Source organism: Rhinatrema bivittatum, chromosome 3 (assembly GCF_901001135.1).
Source record: "Rhinatrema bivittatum chromosome 3, aRhiBiv1.1, whole genome shotgun sequence".
In the NCBI taxonomy this organism is placed as follows: domain Eukaryota; kingdom Metazoa; phylum Chordata; class Amphibia; order Gymnophiona; family Rhinatrematidae; genus Rhinatrema; species Rhinatrema bivittatum.
The window spans coordinates 217,444,547-217,465,344 of record NC_042617.1 but is presented as its reverse complement, the minus strand read 5'-3'; the positions used below and the strand labels follow the sequence as shown (position 1 = coordinate 217,465,344).

The window sequence follows — 20,798 nt, the reverse complement described above, 5'->3', positions numbered from 1 at the left end:
AGGTGTTGTGTTTACCATGGGAAGGTAGAGATTGCAACTGGTGGCTATGTGGCTGAACATGGGAGGACCTAGTCCCTGGCAGTTGAATCATACTCTTCAGCATGAAATGCCAGGGTAAGGTTTTCCATTGACAGCAGGAATTAAGGGTCCAGTGGCATCATGGCGAGTGGGCTCAGTGCAAATTATTTAAGAAAAAAAAAAAAAAAAAAAGAGGGCAGGAAGAAGAGTTCCGCTCAGATTAATTTTCCATCACCACTCTATTCAATCCCACTGGTAGCAAGAGAAGTCTGCTGACGGGAGGGAGAACATTCCCACTTAGCACAGGCAAAGTGAATGTGCATTGCTATTATGTGCGTTCCTGCTGAAGGCAGGAAGAGGAGGACCATGGCACCATGACAATCATTCACACTCAGGGCAGGCACTAATTGCAGTGCCAGTATGCTCATTCTTCGGTGCAGAGAGAGGAAGCTGGAGGCATCATAGCGAGTGGATGCTCTTAGTGTTCGGAAAGTGAAGCCAGGGGCGCCTTTATGGAATTTTCCTCTCATCGTTATGGCTGAAGGGACGGCACTCCCAGGGAGAGTGGGAGGAGTTCCACGAGACTATGATAGCGGTTCCCGCCATAATAATTGCAGCCAATAGAGGCAAGAGGGTAGGTTCTGCAGAGCAGGTTCAGCAGCTCCGGTTATAACCTGCAGGAGAAAAATGGTTCCCTGCAGAGTGTTCCCCACTCAGCCACCACAGGCGGCAATTTTTGTCTTTTTCAATCTCTCTCTCCTGGTAAACTCGAGAGGAAGTAGGCAGACAGCCATTTTAATGTCTCTGGCTATTTCTAAACCCTAAGGATCTTCCTCCAGTGGGAGGGGGTTGGGAAGGAGAGTGCATCAGGGTGTGTCAGGTTAATCCCAAAGGGAATTCAACTTTTCAGCAGTTTAGGGGCTGGCTTTGAGGGACCCTTCTGCTGGTTTTGTTCCCTATTATGACATTCCTACTGCACAACCCTGCTCTGAAGAGTGCTTGGATCCCCCCTTTGGTGCAAATCTCCTGACAGAGCAGTGTGATGATTCTAGTAGGAGTTAGTGGCATTTCTCTCTCGCCCAAAGGAGCAGAACTGCTAGATTCTGCCCTGGTCGGCATGGTGGATGCGATTTTCACCTGGTGATGCACTTCATCCATAGGCGTTACTTTGATGGTGCAATTACTTGAAGGAGCTCTGATCTATATCTCAAAGGGGCAACTTTTCCAATGAGGATGGGCTGTTTGGTGTTAACTTAAGGCTCTGGGTAACATTCTAATTTGCAGATGTTTGGCTCGGACCTTGATTCCGCATGTTCTTAAGGAGCCTGGAATCAAGGTTTCACATGAGGCGTGACCTGGAGGTGGATCTAGTATTGGACTGATTGTGGGGTCCAATAAAGGCCTTTCCCTTTCACAAGTCAGTGAAGAATTTGGTAGTTTGGGAATGGAACACCTCTAAATCTGGCTTAAAGGCTGGATGTTTTGTCAATGTAAAGGGTTTATCTTCAGTGTTGGCGGTAGCCAAAAATACCACCATTCTGCAGTGGTGTTGACCGCTTTAAGAAATGTAAGATGATGGGGGGGGGGGGGGGGGGGGGGAAACCAAGATGGCCTCTCTCAAGCAGTAACTGGCCAGAGTTGCTCCCGTGGCATTTTTGCCTTCTTTTTGAATAGTAAAGATTTTTCCCTTCTTTCGAATAGTAAACATCCTTAGCCGCTTTCCCTCCACCCCCACCTCAGTAAATTCACCTCCTAAAACCACCAATGCCACCCTAGATTCCCTTGATACTACATCCACCAAAGAAATTGACTCAATACTAAAAACAACATCAAGCCAGCAATCCACCCCTCCAATACTATCCCTACAAAAACCCTATTAACCATCCCCCACATCATTGCCAAACCCTTAGCCAAGATTATAAACTGCTCCCTTTCCCTTGGCAAAGTCCCTGTCACTCTAAAACACGCCGTGGTCAAACCCCTCCTCAAGAAACCTACCCTTGACCACAAGGATCCCTCAAATTACCGCCCCATCTCTAACCTGCCCTTTATAGCTAAAATCATGGAAAAGGTGGTTAATATCCAACTTACAGATTACCTTGACACCCATAACATTCTCCACCCATCCCAATTTGGTTTTCGCAAGCACCTTAACACTGAAACGCTACTACTCGCTCTACAGACACCCTCCTCAAAGGTACAGACCATGGCCAATGTTATATCCTTGCACTCCTTGACATCTCCTCAGCCTTTGACACTATCAGCCACAACCTCCTTCTGTCTCGCCTTTCCGTCATAGGCGTCTCAGGGTCAGCCCACCTATGGTTCACATCCTACCTATCTAACAGGCTGTAAAAATAGGAAACTCCGAATCCTCCCATATCCCCTTCGTCCAAGGCGTCCCACAAGGATCTTCACTCTCTTCAACATATACCTATTACCCCTCTGCCATCTCCTTTCTAACCTAGGCCTCAAATTTTTCTTATATGCTGACTATGTCCAAATCGTCATACCCATACAAGATTCCATCACCAATACGCTAAAATTTTGGGAGAAATGCCTCTCCTCCATTACTACACTCCTCACAGACCTCCACTTATCACTCAACACCAAAAACACAGAGCTGCTCCTCATATCAAACCCACAGAATCCTAGGCTGGCCCCCTCAAGTATCCCCTTTCCCAATTCGACCTTCTCACAGCCTTTTGTACGTGATCTTGGTGTTATTATTGACCACCAGCTGAACTTCAAAAAGCACATCAGCACAGTTCTAAAAGAAGGTTTCTACAAGCTCCACGTCATGAAGAAACTTAAACCCCTACTCTATTCTCATGATCTCCGCACTGTCATACAAGCAACCATCTGCCCAAAAATGGACTATTGCAATTCCCTACTTCTGGGCCTCCCTTATGCCACTATCAAATGAGTCACTAATAAACTTTAAGAGACCTTTTTGCACAATGTAAATACTTTCTTCTGTAAAAATACTTCTACTATTGTCTCCTTCCTCCCCCAGTTCCAGCAACCCTATTTTATTGTAACTTTTTTGCTTCCTTCCACTTGTTAAAGTTTCAAGGTTTTTTGCACCACCTATTACCTGTAAACCAGCATGATATGATTGTATCATGAATGCTGGTATAGAAAAGCTCTAAATAAATAAAATAAATAAAAAAAATCAAACCACTTCAAATGCTACAGAATGCGCTAGCCAGAACCCTCATTAATGCCAGCAAATCCGACCATATAACCCCTGTCCTCAAAGAACTTCATTGGCTCCCTATACCCTCACATATCCTCTTCAAAACTCTCACCATTACCCACAAATCTTTATACATACACAATTCCAGTTGGCTTGAGGAGCCATTGCGTTTCATCCTCCACAACCGCCCCACCAGAACTACCCACAAAGCTACCCTCCACACCTCCTCCCTCAAGTATGCTCATCTCACCACCACGAAAGAGTGAGCCCTTTCTGTTGCAGGACCCTCCCATTGGAATGCTCTCCCCACTGAACTCCGCACTGAATCCTGCCAGTACAAATTTAGGAAAAAGCTCAAGACCTGGCTTTTTAAACAGGCATTTCCAACATAGGTCTCCCAGTTCCTCCTTCTATTCTCCCCACAATGTCATCATTGTTATGTTAATTTATTTTATATTATCTTTATGTTAACTTATATTCTGTTTCTTTTATGCACCTTATGATATTGATATTCTCTTGTTATTTGCCCCTATTGAACCATCCTTTCGTTATGCCTTTTTGCCTTATTTATACCCCCCTTGCTGTCTCCCCCCCCCCCCCGTTCACTGTATTTATTTCACCTAGTTCATTGTAAACCCTCGTTCGCTGTATTTTCTCTTAGTTCGTTGTAAACCGATATGATGTACCCACGAATGTCAGTATAAAAAAGTTGTTAAATAAATAAAATAAATATTTCCTGAAACATTTCCTGAGATGCAAAGGAGCCATTAGAAAGGGTAAGCCTGAAGAATTTTTGGCTACTCTCCATCAGACCACAATTCTGGAGCTTGCATCTACCTCTGTATATGCGGCAGTTACCAGCTTGGCTGGTATTGGGGAAGCCAGCCCGTCGGAGGCAGAGGTTTCCCTCAGCCCTGACCGCTGCTCCACTCTGCGGTTTCGCGATGGTGCCTCCAATTTCCTGAACTCCCTTTTGGAAAGTACAGGATCATTGGGCGGCCTTGTAGCGTCTTCGGGTTCTTCTCCTGCTAACCCGGAGCAGGTTCAGCTGTGAAGGTTGGTGGGAGTTATGCAGGAGTCCCGGGACGCGCCGTTGTATGCAGAGGGCACGGTTGTGCAGTCTTCCTTGACTGGTGGATCCTTTGAAGGTAAGTCGTAAAGTTTCCGCTGTTTCTCTTCATTAGTCCCCCTTGAAGGCTCAGGCAATCCTGCTTCTTCAATGAAACCCCCGTAATAATGCTGGAAAGTTTATGAACAGTAATGATGTCAGTTAATAAGCCTGTTACATCTTTAGTATCTATGACCACTGACTTGCATAATCACTTTCCATCAAGAGCTTTATTTAAACTCCATAGAAAAAAAAAGTGTCTGAAGGAGAGTCTTCCTTGGTGAAAGTACAAGATGTTCAGGTTAATAACTTTCCTCCACATCGCGTAGAATTGAAAATATTGAAAATTCTTTAAGGTCTTTAAATCTGAGGATTCTTAACTTTCCTCAGATTCCTTTGCTGGCAACTGCTGATTTTATTTACTACTTATTTGAAGGAATTTTTGTCAATACCAGAAAATGCAACCTCCAATGGAGAAAATCTATTTTCTACCTACTTTTAAAGGTTCAGGGGGCAACACTGTAGTCGAGGTTCCCATTAATTTAACAGATTTCCTGAAAAACTCACGAGGAAGGGAATGTGACTAGTCATTCAACTTTGATGGTGACTTTTGACTTTATGCAAGATCGGAATAACATCTTTTGTCTACATTTCTGTAATAAGGATGCTCTTTTTAAAGATAAAAAAATGTGGATGTTTCCAGACATTTCAAGAGCTGGCTTGTTACGGCGGTTACTACCCCAAACCAAATATCCAAATTACTACCTCCACCTTCCTCTATTCCTGATGCCTTTCAACTAGCTTGATCACTCCATTCTTATACTTCACTTTCAATTCATATCCAGCATAGTTCTCTGCTTCAACAGCAGGGGAAAAGAAAAACTGTTACTTCACACATCCAGCAGAGCTCTCTGCTTAAACGGCAGGGGAGAAGAAAAAAGGGTTCGCACTCACAAAGCGGGGAGTAGCTGGCTTGTTACGGCGGTTACTACCCCAAACCAAATGTGCCTGATACTTCACTTTCGATGCATATCCAGCATAGCTCTCTGCTTCAACGGCAGGGGAGAAGAAAAAAAACTGATACCTCACGCATATCCAGCATAGCTCCCTGCTTCAAACGGCAGGGGAGAAGATAAACAACCAATAAGGGCTGTATAACATAATCTGGGGTAAAAACAAATAAGCATGGGTGTAGCTTGCTTATTGCGGCGGTTACTACCCCTACTACCTCTAACTAATCAAGCTAGATATTTCACTTGGATGCAGCTCCATCACCGCTCTCTACATTAATGGCGGGGGTGGAAGGGAATTAGAACCAAGAGCTAAGAGAAACAGATAAGTATGGGAGAAGAAATGAGGGAAGCTTGCTGGGCAGACTGGATGGGCCATTTGGTCTTCTTCTGCCGTCATTTCTATGTTTCTATGTTTCTATGTAAGAGCTAGACAGGAACGCAGAAAGAAGTTTATGGCAATGAAACCTGAAGTCATAATTTTAGGGGCTACTTACATAGTGTGTTTTCCTTGTAAATGTGTGGTAACTTTGGACTCTTCACATTTTTTCTTTTTTGACCCACAATAGTTAAGGAATTTTTTGGACTCTAAATGTAATATTATGATCCCCTTCCCTTCCGCCAATGTGGATTTGTAACGATTAGGTGGTGTGCTGCTTAATTGCCTCCATCCTCTCTCTTTAGGAATAATTTATTTGTATTTTTGCCATGCTCCATGGTAGCTATGTTTCCCCCTCTTTTAATTTGGGGTTTAAATTTGGTACTATACATTGTTTTATTTCCTTTTCTTATCATGTTACATTTCTTCCTAAATTGAAACTTTGACATGTATACTACCTACTTTTCTTTTCAAATATATTGTTTTTGTATATTTGATTAAAACTTAAAAGAGTTTAAAGAAATGTATAAGATTGCAAGTTGGAGGTTCATCTCATGAAGATCTTTGAGGTCTCTGCCCTGGGCATAAGGGCTGCAATTGGCAGTAGTTTTATTCAGAACACATGCTTGCGCTGAGTCCAGCAGTTATAGGAGCCGCAGGCTATGTTGGTGGCATCAGTGAAACAGGCAGACTGCTTAGCAGCAGCTGTGGCTTATGAGGGCAGATGCTCTACAAAACCTGATCAGGACATCTTCTAGGATTATATCTGTGGTGTCGGCCAGGAAATTACTGTGGTTATGGGACTGGTTGGCAGATGATTGGTCCAAATCTCAACTGGGACTATTTACAGGTCCTGGGCTTTATGGCATTGACGTTGGAGTTGATGCCCTGGGTATTGTACTTCTGTGATCTCTCCAGACAGCTTTTCTCTCCCGGTGGAATCTGTTATTGGAGGAGTTTCATCTTTCCTGGTGGCTTATTTGTGCCAATCTGGAGCGAAGTGTGGAATTTGAGGTTCCAGATAGGGTGATAGTAGCCACCAATGCCAGCCTTTCTGGCTAGGGGGAAGGGAAATGTGTTAGGATCAGTCGGTGCAGGGCCAGTGGTCGAAGAAAGAGACATCATGGTCTATCATTCGGTTAGAGATGAGAGCGTTGCTCTTCGCATTACTTGTTTTTCTGTCACTGTTATGCGGCCATCCTGTGCGGGTTCTGTGGGACGATAAAACAACAGTGGCCTACATCAACCAGCAGGGAGGAACCAAGAGTCGAGCAGTCGCTCAGGAGGCCCAGTAGTTGATTCTTTGGGTGTAATGCCATTTGGAGCAGCTGACAGTTTCTCAGGGAAATCCTATGTCCACGCATTCAGATGTGATGCATTTTCTTTGAGGAGCACAGACTGCGCGTCTACCGGTAAGAAAAATCCGTCCCTCTTGGAACCTTAATCTGGTAATTAGAAAAATGTGTGAGGCTCTGTTTTGAGACACTGCAGAAGGCTATCATGAAGGACTTAACTCTGAAGCTAGTTTTTCTGGTGGCTATGTGTTCAGCCAGGAGAATCTCGGAGCTTCAGGCTTTGTCGTGTTGACATCTCTTTGCGCATGGTGCAAGAGTCTGGAGTATTGTTATTCACAGTGCCTTCCTTTCGGTGTTCCATCTTAGCCAAACAGTGGAACTTCAGGCTTTTACGGATTTGGATTTGTTAGTGCCTCATGTGAAAGAGCTTAGAGTCTTGGATGTAAGGCAGGCATTGAGGTATCTTAAGGTTACTAATGATTTTTGAAGAACAGATCACCTCTTTGTGCTGTACACTACGCCAAAGAAGGGGTGCAAAGCTTCAAAAGCTACAATTGAGCGATGACTAAAAGAGGCTATTGGCTTGGATTATTTTTGTAAGGGTCGTCCTGTGCCTGAGGGTTTAAAAGGTTCACACAACTCGTTCTCAGATGACCTCTTGGATTGAGTCCCAACGGGTGTACCCGCAAGAGGTTTGCAGGGCAGCTACTTGGAAGTTATTGCACATTTTCGCCAGCCTTTATCACTTGGATGTCTGGGCTCTTGATTCCATGGACTTTGGTGACAGTGTTTTACGAGTGGTACTCTCGAGGTCCCACCCTGTTTAGGGGAACGCACATCCCAGGAGTCTAGATTGATCTAGGTATGAACAGGAAAGGAAAATTGGTTCTTACCTGCTAATTTTCATTCCTGGAATATCACAGATTAGTCCAGAGACCGACCCACTGTGGGGAGAAGAGTCCTCTGCTCATTCAGATATTTTGTATATTATGCAGTATTGTTGATGGTCTCAATGTTCTACTTTGTTTATGGAAATGAGTTTACATTTTTGTTTACAACTTCCCCTCCCTCCTGCTCGGTGTGGGAGGTAGAATTCAAAGTTCTTAGTGAAGGGTGCATTTGACATCATCTTGGATTGGGTACAGGTCAATACTGAGGGACTGCAGGTGGCACCCTAAATTGTGTGGCAGTGTCAGTGAAACTTTCTCTGTCTCCATTTGTTGGCAGGGAGGCAAAACCCAGTAGACTGGACTAATCTGTGGTATTCCAGGAACGAAGATCAGAAGGTAAGAACTCAATTTTCCTTTTCTGCCCTAGCATTGCTCTAAGCCACTACAGAAGAGTTTGATAAGAGGAAGGTTTCCCACACCTGTCCTGATGATTCCATAGCCAGTCAGGTTGTCATGAGATAAATGTGCATACAAAAGAGATCAAGTATATGTAAATTAATCTCATGCATATTCATTCTGGATAGCTTAAAAACTTGATTGTGGGGTCACCAGGAAAGGTTTGGGAAGGCCTAGGTAAGGGAGAATTTGCTAAAGATACCAGATGATGACATGTCACAAGGGACAGGTCGAATGAGTCCTGTTCTTGCCCCATTGCATGGATGGAGAGGTAGGTAGTTCTAATTTCCCTAAGAAAAACATCTCAGTGCAAGCAATGGATAAAACCATGACTGGATCAATATGTGCAAGATGAGATGGAATCAGAGTAAATCTACACCTGGTTATTCAGCCCCACTGAATCACACAGAATATGAGTTAAGAAAATTTACATTTTCTCTTGGAGAAGGTGCACACCAGTATATTTTGTCAGTATACATTCCTAAGGAAGATTTCACCTTAGCCAAGGTTTTGTTTTTGCAGTTGACATATCCCTCTAAAACTTATTGCTCTTTCCACTGACTGAGCAATAAGTTAGCCCTTTTTGCTACAATAGCTCTCCTTCAATATGCTTTCAAAACTCTTCTTTAAATTGCCCAGCTTGATGGCATCTCAGCACTATCTACGAAACAAGAAGGGGTGTGAACATGCCTACTCCAGTCAATGGCAACATTAGAACTGTCTCTGCTGGTGCCAGTCATGTTTGTTTATTTAAAATCTCTTCTATTCCACTACTTCCTAATACAAGTCCAGCATGCATTACAAAAGTACAATCATAAAATCGTCACAATACAACATGTTTTAAAAATGCATCCGTTGCTGATAGAAAAAACATGAGAGTCTGAGCAGTAAAGCAGTAAACAGCATATTATATGATGCTTAATGGAAAATGGCATGGCTAAACTTTAAAAATTTATTTTATGGGTAGTGTTAACACTATTTAATTTCTGGATTTGGGAGATAAGTTATGGTACCAGTAAAGGATGTGCTCCTTTAAAAAAGAAAAAAAAACCCCAGATCTGAATACCTACAACTGTATCTTCTTCAAAATACCAAGTCGCACAAAAGTAGACAGCGCATTCTTCTGCATATCACGGGACAGCGCCTCATAGCACTGTGTAGTTCCTATAAGATAAACACATGGCATTTAAATTGATGATCCTTAATCAAATGGTGTAAAACATCACAATTTGGGGGACTGAATAATCCAGTGCATGCAATGGGACAAGGTGCCTTATAGCTCATTTTCAACACCGTTTCTTTTTAACCCAAATCAATTAAAATCTGAAACAGTATGTTTTAATATTACACAGAGGCTGACTAACTTTAAGATAGCCGGACATATTCAGCAGCATATGTGGCGAACTAGCAGAGCCGCACAGCATCTGACTATGGACTATGTACTTCACAACTATTATTTCATTTAAAAACAATTGCATATAACCCATGGACATGAAGCTGAAAGCTTTCCTTTCAGGTTGGCTAACTTTGCATGCCTCCAATCTGTCTGAATATTGTGTTTCTCCTTAACATTTTTTTAAACATTTTAACCAGTTCCATTTTGTACACAATGTAAAAAAAAAATCAGTATTTCTTTTAAAAATAACAAGGCCACTAGTTTAAAATGAAAATACTGCATCAATCTTAACTTTTCTCATGAATTATGCCTTTGTTACATTTTATTATTGAGCTGAATGCAATAATACCCTACTGAAATTCAAAGTCTGTAAATTAGAACAGTCAATTTTAAAATGGATTCTCATCCTACCTAGTGGCTCATTGGCAATATAGCACTGTGACAAGGTGGATGAATGCTTATGGGAGACAAGTGAATGAACAGGAACAAACTTTGAAGATTTAAGAATGGCTTTATAGCTAACGTTTAAAAAAGAAAAACCTTCTGCTCAATCGACCACTTTTCTGTGCCCCAGCTGTTACACAATCAATAATATTGCAGCTGTTTGGGTGAGAAAAACCAGCAATTAAAAAAAAGCATGGTGAGGGGAAGAATAACGCGGGACGGCAGCTCCCTTCTTCTGGGGCTACCATTTTGTTAAAAGGGCCATACAGCTCAAAAATAAGTACCCCTTCCCACTGTGTAAAATACCCTCCTCAATGGAGTCTGTGTAGCTTGCTGCCAGTAGAGGCTGCTCCACATTAAAAATTAAATAAAAATAAAAAGAGACAATGCTGTGCAGTTATGCCTTGTCCCTACCTAAACCCATTCCCTTTCCAAATAAATCCTTCACTGATTTAAACAACTTCCCCTGGTTCCAACCCACCTGTCCCACCATTCCATAGATGAAATCCCTGGTTTCAAGTGGCACTCCCTCCTATCCCAGCCACCCTCCCCAGACTCCCTCTTACATAGAAAGAATCCTGGGGGTCTAGTGGACTCCCCCACTCTAGCCCACCATCCAGACCCCATCCCCTATATCTTTTGAGGGATCCCTGGTTTTTAATGGGGCAGCTCTGGGCAGGCCAATGCCATCTTTCAAAATGGCACCGACCACATTTGCTTAATCATGTTGACTGGGCTCATCTAGATACCAGGGATTTCTTTGAAAGGTATGGAGGGATCCAGGAGGGTGGCTAGGGTGGAGGGGGAGGACACCACCAGAAACCAGGGATTTCATCTATGGAAAGGGTTTGGGGTTGTTTGAATTGGGGGATGATTTATTTGGAAAGGGGATGGGTTGGGTAAGACATTAAAAGTCTTTTTTTTTCCATGTGCGGCTGCTTTGACTGGCAGCAGGAGGGGAGTGGGCAGGGTCTGCACAAACGCCCTGGGAGAATTTTTTCACTTTGGGCAGGAAGGTTTTTTAATCTTTATTAATTTGTGAATTGCTTAATGTAACTATAAGTGATGAACAAACGAACAAGCATAAAAGTGGACAAAATATAACTCTCTGTATCAAAGCCTGTGTGTTACTCTGCTCTTAAACATTGACTTGAAAGGCAAAATTAATAATAGATCTGCTTAAAGTATCTTTAACAAAGCCTTAAATGTTTTTAAACTGTCTGACAGGCGAAGTGCCTCAGGCAAAGAGTTCCAGAAAATAGGGGCTGCAACTGAAAAGGAATAGTCCCTTGTTGTATTGAGGGACCTCTCTGGGAAGACCTTAGCTGATGAGAAGGGTAATACACATGAAGCTGTGCATTGCACCAAGGAGAGACTATGGAAGAAATCAATCTGAAAACTGTAGTGCCAATCTTATATTGTATCCATTGGATAACTGGTAAATAGTGAAGGTCAATTAAAACTGGTGTAATATGGTCCTTGTGCTTGTTACCAGTTATTAAGCGAGCCACTGATTTCAAGAGTAACTGCAACAGTTTTAAATTCTTTGCAGGAGACCTAAGTAGATGGAATTGCAGTAATCAACAAGGGACAGAATACAAGCCTGGACAATGAACGAAGTCAGGCTTATCCAGCAGATGTTTTAGGCCACCTAGTACTTGTAGCTTCTAGAAACTCGATTTAATAAATGCTTTGACTTACGGATAAATTGTTAAAGAGGAGTCAAGAAGTATACCAAGATTTTTTTATACTGGAGTCTAAAGGAAAGCCCATATTCTCTTATGTAAAGGTTGAATGTTGATCTTTAGAATGAGGTCTCTGAATTAGTAAAAATTGAGTTTTGGAAATATTTAGCCCCAGTTTATTGTAAAAGAGCCATTTCTGAATGGTTGACAAACAAATGTGCACAAGTTCAACTGTTTCTAACCAAGAAAGATGGACATGAATAAAGAACTGGATATCATCAGCGTAGAGTTTCTATCTATTGCAAAGGCTGGCAATAATTTTACACAGCAGAGCTAGCTAAAGGTTGAAATGGTTGAAAAGGTTGAAATGATCTGGAAAGAAATACGACGAGTGAGATAATCAAATTTGCAGATGGCACAAAATTGTTCAGAGTAGTTAAATCACAAGCAGATTGTGATAAATTGCAGGAAGACCTTGTGAGACTGGAAAATTGGGCATCCAAATGGCAGATGAAATTTAATGTGGATAAGTGCAAGGTGATGCATATAGGGAAAAATAACCCATGCTATAATTACACAATGTTGGGTTCCATATTAGGTGCTACAACCCAAGAAAGAGATCTAGGTGTCATAGTGGATAACACATTGAAATCGTCGGTGCAGTGTGCTGCAGCAGTCAAAAAAGCAAACAGAATGTTGGGAATTATTAGGAAAGGAATGATGAATAAAACGGAAAATGTCATAATGCCTCTGTATCGCTCCATGGTGAGACCGCACCTTGAATACTGTGTACAATTCTGGTCGCCGCATCTCAAAAAAGATATAATTGCGATGGAGGAGGAACAGAGAAGGGCTACCAAAATGATAAGGGGAATGGAACAACTCCCCTATGAGGAAAGACTAAAGAGGTTAGGACTTTTTAGCTTGGAGAAGAGACGACTGAGGGGGGATATGATAGAGGTGTTTAAAATCATGAGAGGTCTAGAACGGGTAGATGTGAATCTGTTATTTACTCTTTCGGATAGTAGAAAGACTAGGGGGCACTCCATGAAGTTAGCATGGGGCACATTTAAAACTAATCGGAGAAAGTTCTTTTTTACTCAACGCACAATTAAACTCTGGAATTTGTTGCCAGAGAATGTGGTTCGTGCAGTTAGTATAGATGTGTTTAAAAAAGGATTGGATAAGTTCTTGGAGGAGAAGTCCATTACCTGCTATTAAGTTCACTTAGAGAATAGCCACTGCCATTAGCAATGGTTACATGGAATAGACTTAGTTTTTGGGTACTTGCCAGGTTCTTATGGCCTGGATTGGCCACTGTTGGAAACAGGATGCTGGGCTTGATGGACCCTTGGTCTGACCCAGTATGGCATTTTCTTATGTTCTTATCTTCTTAGCACTGCTGATAAAGCCAAGCCTTGAGGAACTCCTGTGATGATATCAGACCAGTTTGAACAATAATTGAACTTGTTGCGCTGAGTACTTTGAGAAAGAAAAGAACTGAACCAGTGCAAAACAGAACAAGCTATAAGAACATAAGAAATTGCCATACTGGATCAGACCAAGGGTCCATCAAGCCCAGCATCCTGTTTCCAACAGTGGCCAAACCAGGCTACAAGAACCTGGCAAATACCCAAACACTAAGAAGGATCCCATGCTACTGATGCCAGTTGTAGCAGAGACCATTCCCTAACTCATCTTGATTAATAGCAGTTAATGGACTTCTCCTCCAAGAACTTTTCCAAACCTTTTTTAAACCAATCTACAGTAACTGCACTAACCACATCCTCTGACAACAAATTCCAGAGCTTAATTGTGCCCCCTAGTCCTTCTATTATCTGAAAGTGTAAATAACCGATTTACATCTACCCGTTCTACTGGACGGCCGGCGCCATCTTTAAAAATGGCACGGGCCATCCAGTGCTCCTACCATGTGACAGGGGCCGGCCAATGGCACGGATACCCTGTTACATGGTAAGGGCAAAGGGCCTTCGGCGCCATTTTTATTAGTGGCAGCCGACGGCCCGAGAGCGGGAGATCGCTCCCGGGACCATCACTGGACCACCAGGTAATTTAAAACGTTTTGGGGGGAGGGGTCGGGAGGGTGGGGGAAGCTAAGGGAGCTGTTTTGAAGTGTCGGGGTGGGTTTTTTGTTTATCGGCTCGGGCGCAGCTGATAAAAAAAAACTCAATCGGGAAGCACGAAAAAAAAATTCACGATTCACATCTCTAATAATAAAGTTACTGTTTTAAGAAGGCTGGAGTCAGTTTAGTTTGTCACCAGGACTGTGGGAATCAGAGCTCGTTCCCACATGGGCATACAAATGGCAATTGAAATGTATTATAGGCAAGTGCAAAGTGATACACTTATGGAAGAGTAATCCAAATTATAGCTATAAAATGCAAGGTTGCACATTAGGGGGTAGATTTAATAAAGCTACGCCCGCGCAAACAAAAGTACGCCAGATTTTAATAGATATGCGCGTAGCCCCTCATATCTTTTAAAATCCGGGGTCGGCGCGCACAAGGCCGCACAAAATCGGCAGCCTGCACGCACCGAGCCGCGCAGCCTGCCTCGGAGGGAACTTTCCTTCCACCCTCCTGCACCTTCCCCTCCCCTACCTAACCCACCCCCAGCCTTATCTAACCCCCCCCCCCCCCCACCTTTTTCGAAAAGTTACGCCTGCCTGAGGCGTAACTTTATTCTTCACTCTTTTACGTGATTCCCCAGCCCGGGAGCGGTTTGGAGGCCTCGGCCACGCCCCCAAAACACCCTCGGGCCAGAACCACGCCTGCGGCCCCGCCCCGGGTGATGCGCTGCTGTGACACGCCCCCCCCCCCAGGAAAGCACCAGGACTTATGCGCATCCCGGGGCTTGCGCGAGCCGCTGAGCCTATTCAACATAGGCTTGGCGCGCGCAGGGGGAGCTTGGGGCAGGTTTTCGGGGGGTACCCGCGAATCTTACGCGCGTACCCCTTTGAAAATCTGGCCCTAGGAATCACCACTCAGGAAAAAGATCTGGGTGTCATCATTGAAAATACATTGAAATCTTCTGCTTAGTGTGCAGCAACAGCCAAGAAAGCAAATAGAATACTAGGCATTATTAGTAAAAGAGTGAAGAATAAAATAGAGAATATCATGATGCTTCTCTATCGCTTCATGGTGCGACATCGTCTTGAGATGTGGTGATCTGAAGTGAACATAATATTCAAGAAAGATTTAGCAGAATTAGAAAAGGTACAGAGAAGGGTGATCAAGATGATAAAGGGGATGAAGCAATTCCCTATGAAGAAAGGCTAAAGAGGTTAGGACTTTTCAGCTCAGAGAAGATATAGCTGAGGGGAAATATAACAGAGGTCTATAAAATAATGAGTGGAATAGAACGAGTAAACAATCAGTTGTTTACTCTTTCAAAAAGTACAAAGACCAGGGGAAACACAAAGAAGTTACTGGGTAATAAGCAAATGTTGCTTACCTGTAACAGGTGTTCTCACAGGATAGCAGGATGTTAGCCCTCACATATGGGGTGACATCATCAGGATGGAACCCAATCACAGAAAACTTCTGTCAAAGTTTCCAGAACTTTGACTGGCCCCTACTGGGCATGAAACATATAGAAACATAGAAATGACGGCAGAAGAAGACCAAATGGCCCATCCAGTCTGCCCAGCAAGCTATGCACATTTTTTCTCATAATTATCTGTTACTCTTGGCTCTTAGTAAACTTTTGGTTCTATTTCCCTTCCACCCCCACCATTAATGCAGAGAGCAGTGTTGGAACTGCATCTATGTGAAATATTTAGCTTAATTAGTTAGGGGTAGTAACTGCCGCAATAAGCAAGCTACACCCATGCTTATTTGTTTTCCCAGACTATGTAATTCAGTCCTTTTTGGTTGTCTGTATATAGATCCTCTTTTCTTCATTCCCCCTGCCGTTGAAGAGCATGGCACTAACCCTGCAGCCAGCAGGGGTCCCCCTTCAGTCTTATTTGAAAGCTACAGGCAGTGCTGAAAAATAAAACAACAAAATGTTACGAACCCAACACCGCGGGGCGGTGGGCGGGTTTCGTGAGGACTAACATCCTGCTGTCCTGTGAGAACACCTGTTACAGATAAGCAACATTTGCTTTCTGACAAAACAAGCAGGATGGTAGGCCTCACATATGGGTGAGTACTGAGCTGAGGATGTCCAAACATACACCAAATGTACCCAAAGACGTGCAACAGGCACAACAATTGGGGTGGAATTTGGTAGAGGGCATCCTGAACCCCACCGGGCAGGCAGAAGGGTGTTGGTACGTCATGTTGGAAATAGGCTACGCAGGACAGACTGGCCAAAGATGGAATATTGTCTTCTGGCTTTGTCCAAGCAATAGTGGGCTGCGAAAGTATGGAGGGAACTCCAGGTGGCAGCCCTGCAAATGTCAGGAAGCAGCACCGATTGAAGGTGTGCTACTGAAGTCGCCATGGCCCTCACAGAGTGTGCTTTAACACGATCTTGAAAAGGAATGCCTGCTTGCTGATAGCAAAAAGATTTGCAGTCCGCTAACCAGGAGGAGAGAGTCTGCTTACCCACAGGTTGCCCTAATTTGTTGGGGGGGAAAGAGACGAATAACTGAGTGCTTGTCCTGTGGGCAACTATACGGTCTAGATAAAAAGCTAGAGCCCGTTTGCAGTCAAGGGTATGCAGAGCCTGTTCCCCTGGATTAGAATGGGGCCTGGGAAAGAAGGTAGGTAGTATGATGGATTGATTAATGTGAAACTCCAAAACTACTTTAGATAAAAATTTAGGGTGAGTGCGGAGTACCGCCCGGTCCTGCAGGAGTTTAGTGTAAGGCGGATGGGTAACTAGGGCCTGTAACTCACTAACCCTGCGAGCTGAGGTGATAGCCAAAAGGAAAATCATTTTCCATGTGAGATATTTTAGATCACAGGAGTGAAGAGGCTCGAATGGTGGTTTCATGAGCCGACCAAGAACCAGGTTAAGGTCCCAAGAAGGGGCTGGAGTACGTAAAGGTGGCTTGATGTGGAGCAAGCCCTTCAGAAAGCGTGTTACAAGGGGTTGTACTGAGATAGGGACATCCCCGACCCCTTTATGGAAGGCGGCTACCGCACTGACATGCATTCTGATGAAAGATGTCTTGAGACCTGACTTTGACAGATGCCAGAGATCGTCAAAAAACTGTGGGATTGGACAGGAAAAGGGATCAAGGGATGGAGAAGTGCACCATGAGGTAAACCTTTTCAATTTACATGAGTAAGATTTTCTCGTGGAAGGCTTCCGTGAAGCAATCAATACACGAGAAACTGGGTCTGAAAGGTTAAGTGGTTGAAGGATTAACCTTTCAACATCCATGCCGTCAGGGACAAGGCCTGAAGATTGGGATGGCGTAGGCTCCCGTTGTTTTGAGTGATCAGAAGCGGGTCCTGTCCCAAGGGAATGTGCCTGCGGATGGAGAGATCCTGTAGTATTGGAAACCACACTTGGCGTGGCCAGTGAGGTGCTATCAGGATCATGGTTCCCTTGTCCTGACGTAACTTCACGAGAGTCTTCGAGAGAAGAGGAAGTGGAGGGAATGCATAAAGCAGACCAGTTGCCCATAAGAGGGAGAATGCATCTCTGGGCTGAGAGCCTTTGCTGTGAATGAGGGAGCAGTAATGGTCCACTTTGTGGTTCTGAGGGGACGCAAAGAGGTCTGTCTGAGGAAGACCCCATTGTCGTACGATGGAGTTTGCTACCGAGGGGTTGAGAGACCACTCGTGCGGTTGGAAGACACGACTCAGCTTGTCTGTTGGAACATTGTCCACTCCCGGCAAGATAGTTGGCCCTGAGGTACATCGAGAGGGAGAGAGCTTCCGCCCAAATCTGCGCAGCTTCCTGACACAGAAGGAAGGAGCCTGTGCCTCCCTGCTTGTTGATGTACCACATGGCCACCTGGTTGTCCGTCTGAATCAGGATGACTTGATTGGAAAGGCAATCCTGAAAAGCTCTGAGAGCATATCGCATTGCTCGAAGCTCCAGGAAATTTATTTGGTGTTTAGCTTCCTCTGGAGACCAAAATCCTTGCGTCTGCAGATCGTTCATATGGGCTTCCCACCTGAGGTTGGAAGCGTCGGTGGTGAGAATGACTTGAGTATCTGGCACGTGAAAGGGCAATCCCTGGAGGAGATTGCTCTGATTCCTCCACCAAGCGAGAGACAGGCAGAGTGAGTCTGTGATGTGGAGGCTGAACAGCTTGAATCCATTGAGACTTCAGAGTCCAATGCATGAGTCTCATGGCCAAGCGGGCCATCGGTGTGACATGGACTGAGGATGCCATGTGACCTAGGAGGACGAGAAATTGGCGTGCAGTCGCAGTATTTTGAGACTGTAACTGGTGAGCGAGAGACACGAGAGTTAACGCTAGTTGTCGAGGTAGAAAAGCTTTTACCTGCAAGGTGTCCAAGTCTGCCCCAATGAACGACAAGGTCTGAGATGGGACTAAATAGGATTTTCCGTAATTGACGAGAAATTCTAGAAAAATGAGAGTGTGTAGAGTCAAATCGAGGGACGACCAAGCCGCTTGCTGGGTTGGGGCCCTGATTAACCAGTCGTCCAGATAGGGGTAGACGTGAACACCTTTTCTGAGAAAAGCTGCGACAACTACGAGACATTTGATAAAGACTTGTGGTGCAGATGCCAGGCCGAACGGAAAAACTTGGTATTGATAGTACTTGGGGCCTACTAAAAATCTCAGGTATTTGCAATGAATTGGAGTTATCGCAATGTGTGTGTATGCATCTTGGAGGTCCAGACAGCAGAGCCAGTCTCCTCTTTGTAGAAGAGGTAAAAGCGATCCCAAGGTAACCATCTTGAACTTTTCCCGCTGGAGGTACTTGTTGAGAGCACATAGGTCCAGGATTGGACGAACACTCCCCGATTTTTTGGGGATCAGAAAGTACCGGGAATAGAACCCTAGGCCTCGCTGTGAATACGGAATGGGTTCTATTGTTCTTGACTGGAGAAGGAGGGAGACCTCTTGCTCCAGAAGAATGGAGTGGTCGGACGTTCTCCACGTCTGCAGAGGTGGGGAGTCCGGTGGCAGGGCGAGAAAGTTCAGATGGTAACCCTGAGCAATGATTACTAATACCCATTGGTCGGTTGTGATTGACTGCCACATGTTGAGAAAGTGGCACAATCGACCTCCTACTGGTATGTTTGGAAGAGGAATCTGGCTGCTGCTCCCCAAGCGGAAGTCAAAAACCTGAAGCAGGTCCTGGCTGGGGAGCTGCTTGTGGTTTCTGCTTTCGGACTTGGCGAGGTTGAGGTTTCTGATAAGGTCTCGTAGTACAGGATCTTGCTGGTGGTGGGTAGGCCTTCCTTGGACGGTAGAAAGACTTCTTAGAGTCCTTCCTGAAGGGTTGTCTTGAGAAGTCTGAAGGCATCGAAGAGAGCTGTTTAAGGGTCTCATGATGGTCTTTTAATTCAGCCACCATTCATTGAATCTGTTCACCGAACAGATTATCTCTCACACACGGCAGGTTGGACAACCGGTCTTGCACTTCTGGGCGAAGGTCAGAAGATTTAAGCCAGGCCCACCATCTTGCTGAAATGGCAGCTGCAGACACTCTGGTAGAGGTGTCGAATATGTCATAAGATGTTCGAATCTCATGTTTTCCTGCCTCAAAACCTTTGTTAACAAGGGTTTGTAGCTGGTCTTGGAATTGTTCAGGCAGGGACTCAAAGATCCTGTATCTGTTTAAAGATGACCCTATTATATTGGGTCATATAAAGCTGGTAGGCAGCAATTCTGGAGATGAGCATGGCTCCTTGGAACACTCGTCGACCAATGTTGTCTAGGAACTTTTGTTCCTTAGCAGGTGGGGTGGATGAGTGAGATTTTGACCTTTTCGCCTTTTTCTGAGCTGACTCTACCACAACTGAGTGGTGGTCAAGCTGGGATTTTTGAAAACCTGGGGCTGACTGAACTAAGTAAGTAGTGTCAGCCTTCCTGTGAACTGGAACAATTGACCCAGGATTTCCCCAGTTCTTTTTGAGAAGATCAAGAAGTACTTGATGAATGGGAATGGAGGTGATTACCTGGGGAGCATCCAGAAATTGGAGTAACTCCATCATTTGGTGCCTGTCATCCTGTTCCATCTGAAGTTGAAAAGGAACCAACCCAGACATTTCCTTCACAAAATTTATGAATGAGAGGTCCTCTGGAGGAGAATGCTTTCCACTTTCAGTAGGAGAAGGTGGTGAAGGTAAGTCATCGGTGTCTGTTGAAGTATCATCATCCCAAGTATCATAAGGATCAGCAGACTGTCCTGTAGGACGAGAAGGGGGTTGGATACCTGAAGGCCCCGGGCGAGGCTCCGAAAAAATCGAAGGAATCGCCGGAGGCACCGATGATGGCATGGAAGGCATCGGTGCAGGCATTGATGGCACCGATGGATGAATCGGTGGCGAGGGACGTATTGGCATCGATAGCTGAGGGAAAACTCACGATAGAGGAATGTGGAACGGTGTTTCTCCTCCTGATGAAGCCATCCTCGGGGAGGGCATCGGAACCATCGGAGACCTGGGATCCATCGGTAGAAAGGCAGCCATCAGCGCCTCCATCCTAGACAGCAGCGGTGCCAGAGCTGCCGGAATCGGGTCGATGACAGGTTCCACAAACGGTGCAGGTATCTGTGCTGGAGGAGCCTGGAGACGTTGCATCGCCTTGTCGATGGCCTCCTGAACCAGCAGGTCCAGTTCTTCTTGGAGACCAGGAGCAAGCAGCCCTGGCTCCGGAACAGAAGAGGGAGGCAGAGGCACAGCCGGAGGGACCACTTTTACAGGCGGAATCGCGGCTCCCAAACCCCGATTGGGTGAGGCTGGCCTCGATGACCTGGTCGCAGGAATGGGCGGTGCTTCTTCGACAGTGGCGAGGT

At 44.7% G+C, this 20,798-nt stretch overlaps 1 protein-coding gene across 2 annotated transcripts in view; it reads right to left on the bottom strand.

Moving 5' to 3' along the window:
- GNPAT (glyceronephosphate O-acyltransferase) overlaps positions 1-20,798 on the bottom strand; it is a 269,454-nt gene that overhangs the window by 37,631 nt on the left and 211,025 nt on the right. For both annotated transcript variants that reach the window (XM_029594197.1, XM_029594198.1), the window contains exon 14: positions 9,426-9,519. In XM_029594197.1, the coding sequence (XP_029450057.1) occupies positions 9,426-9,519 (94 nt within the window). The remainder of the gene's footprint in view (positions 1-9,425; positions 9,520-20,798) is intronic.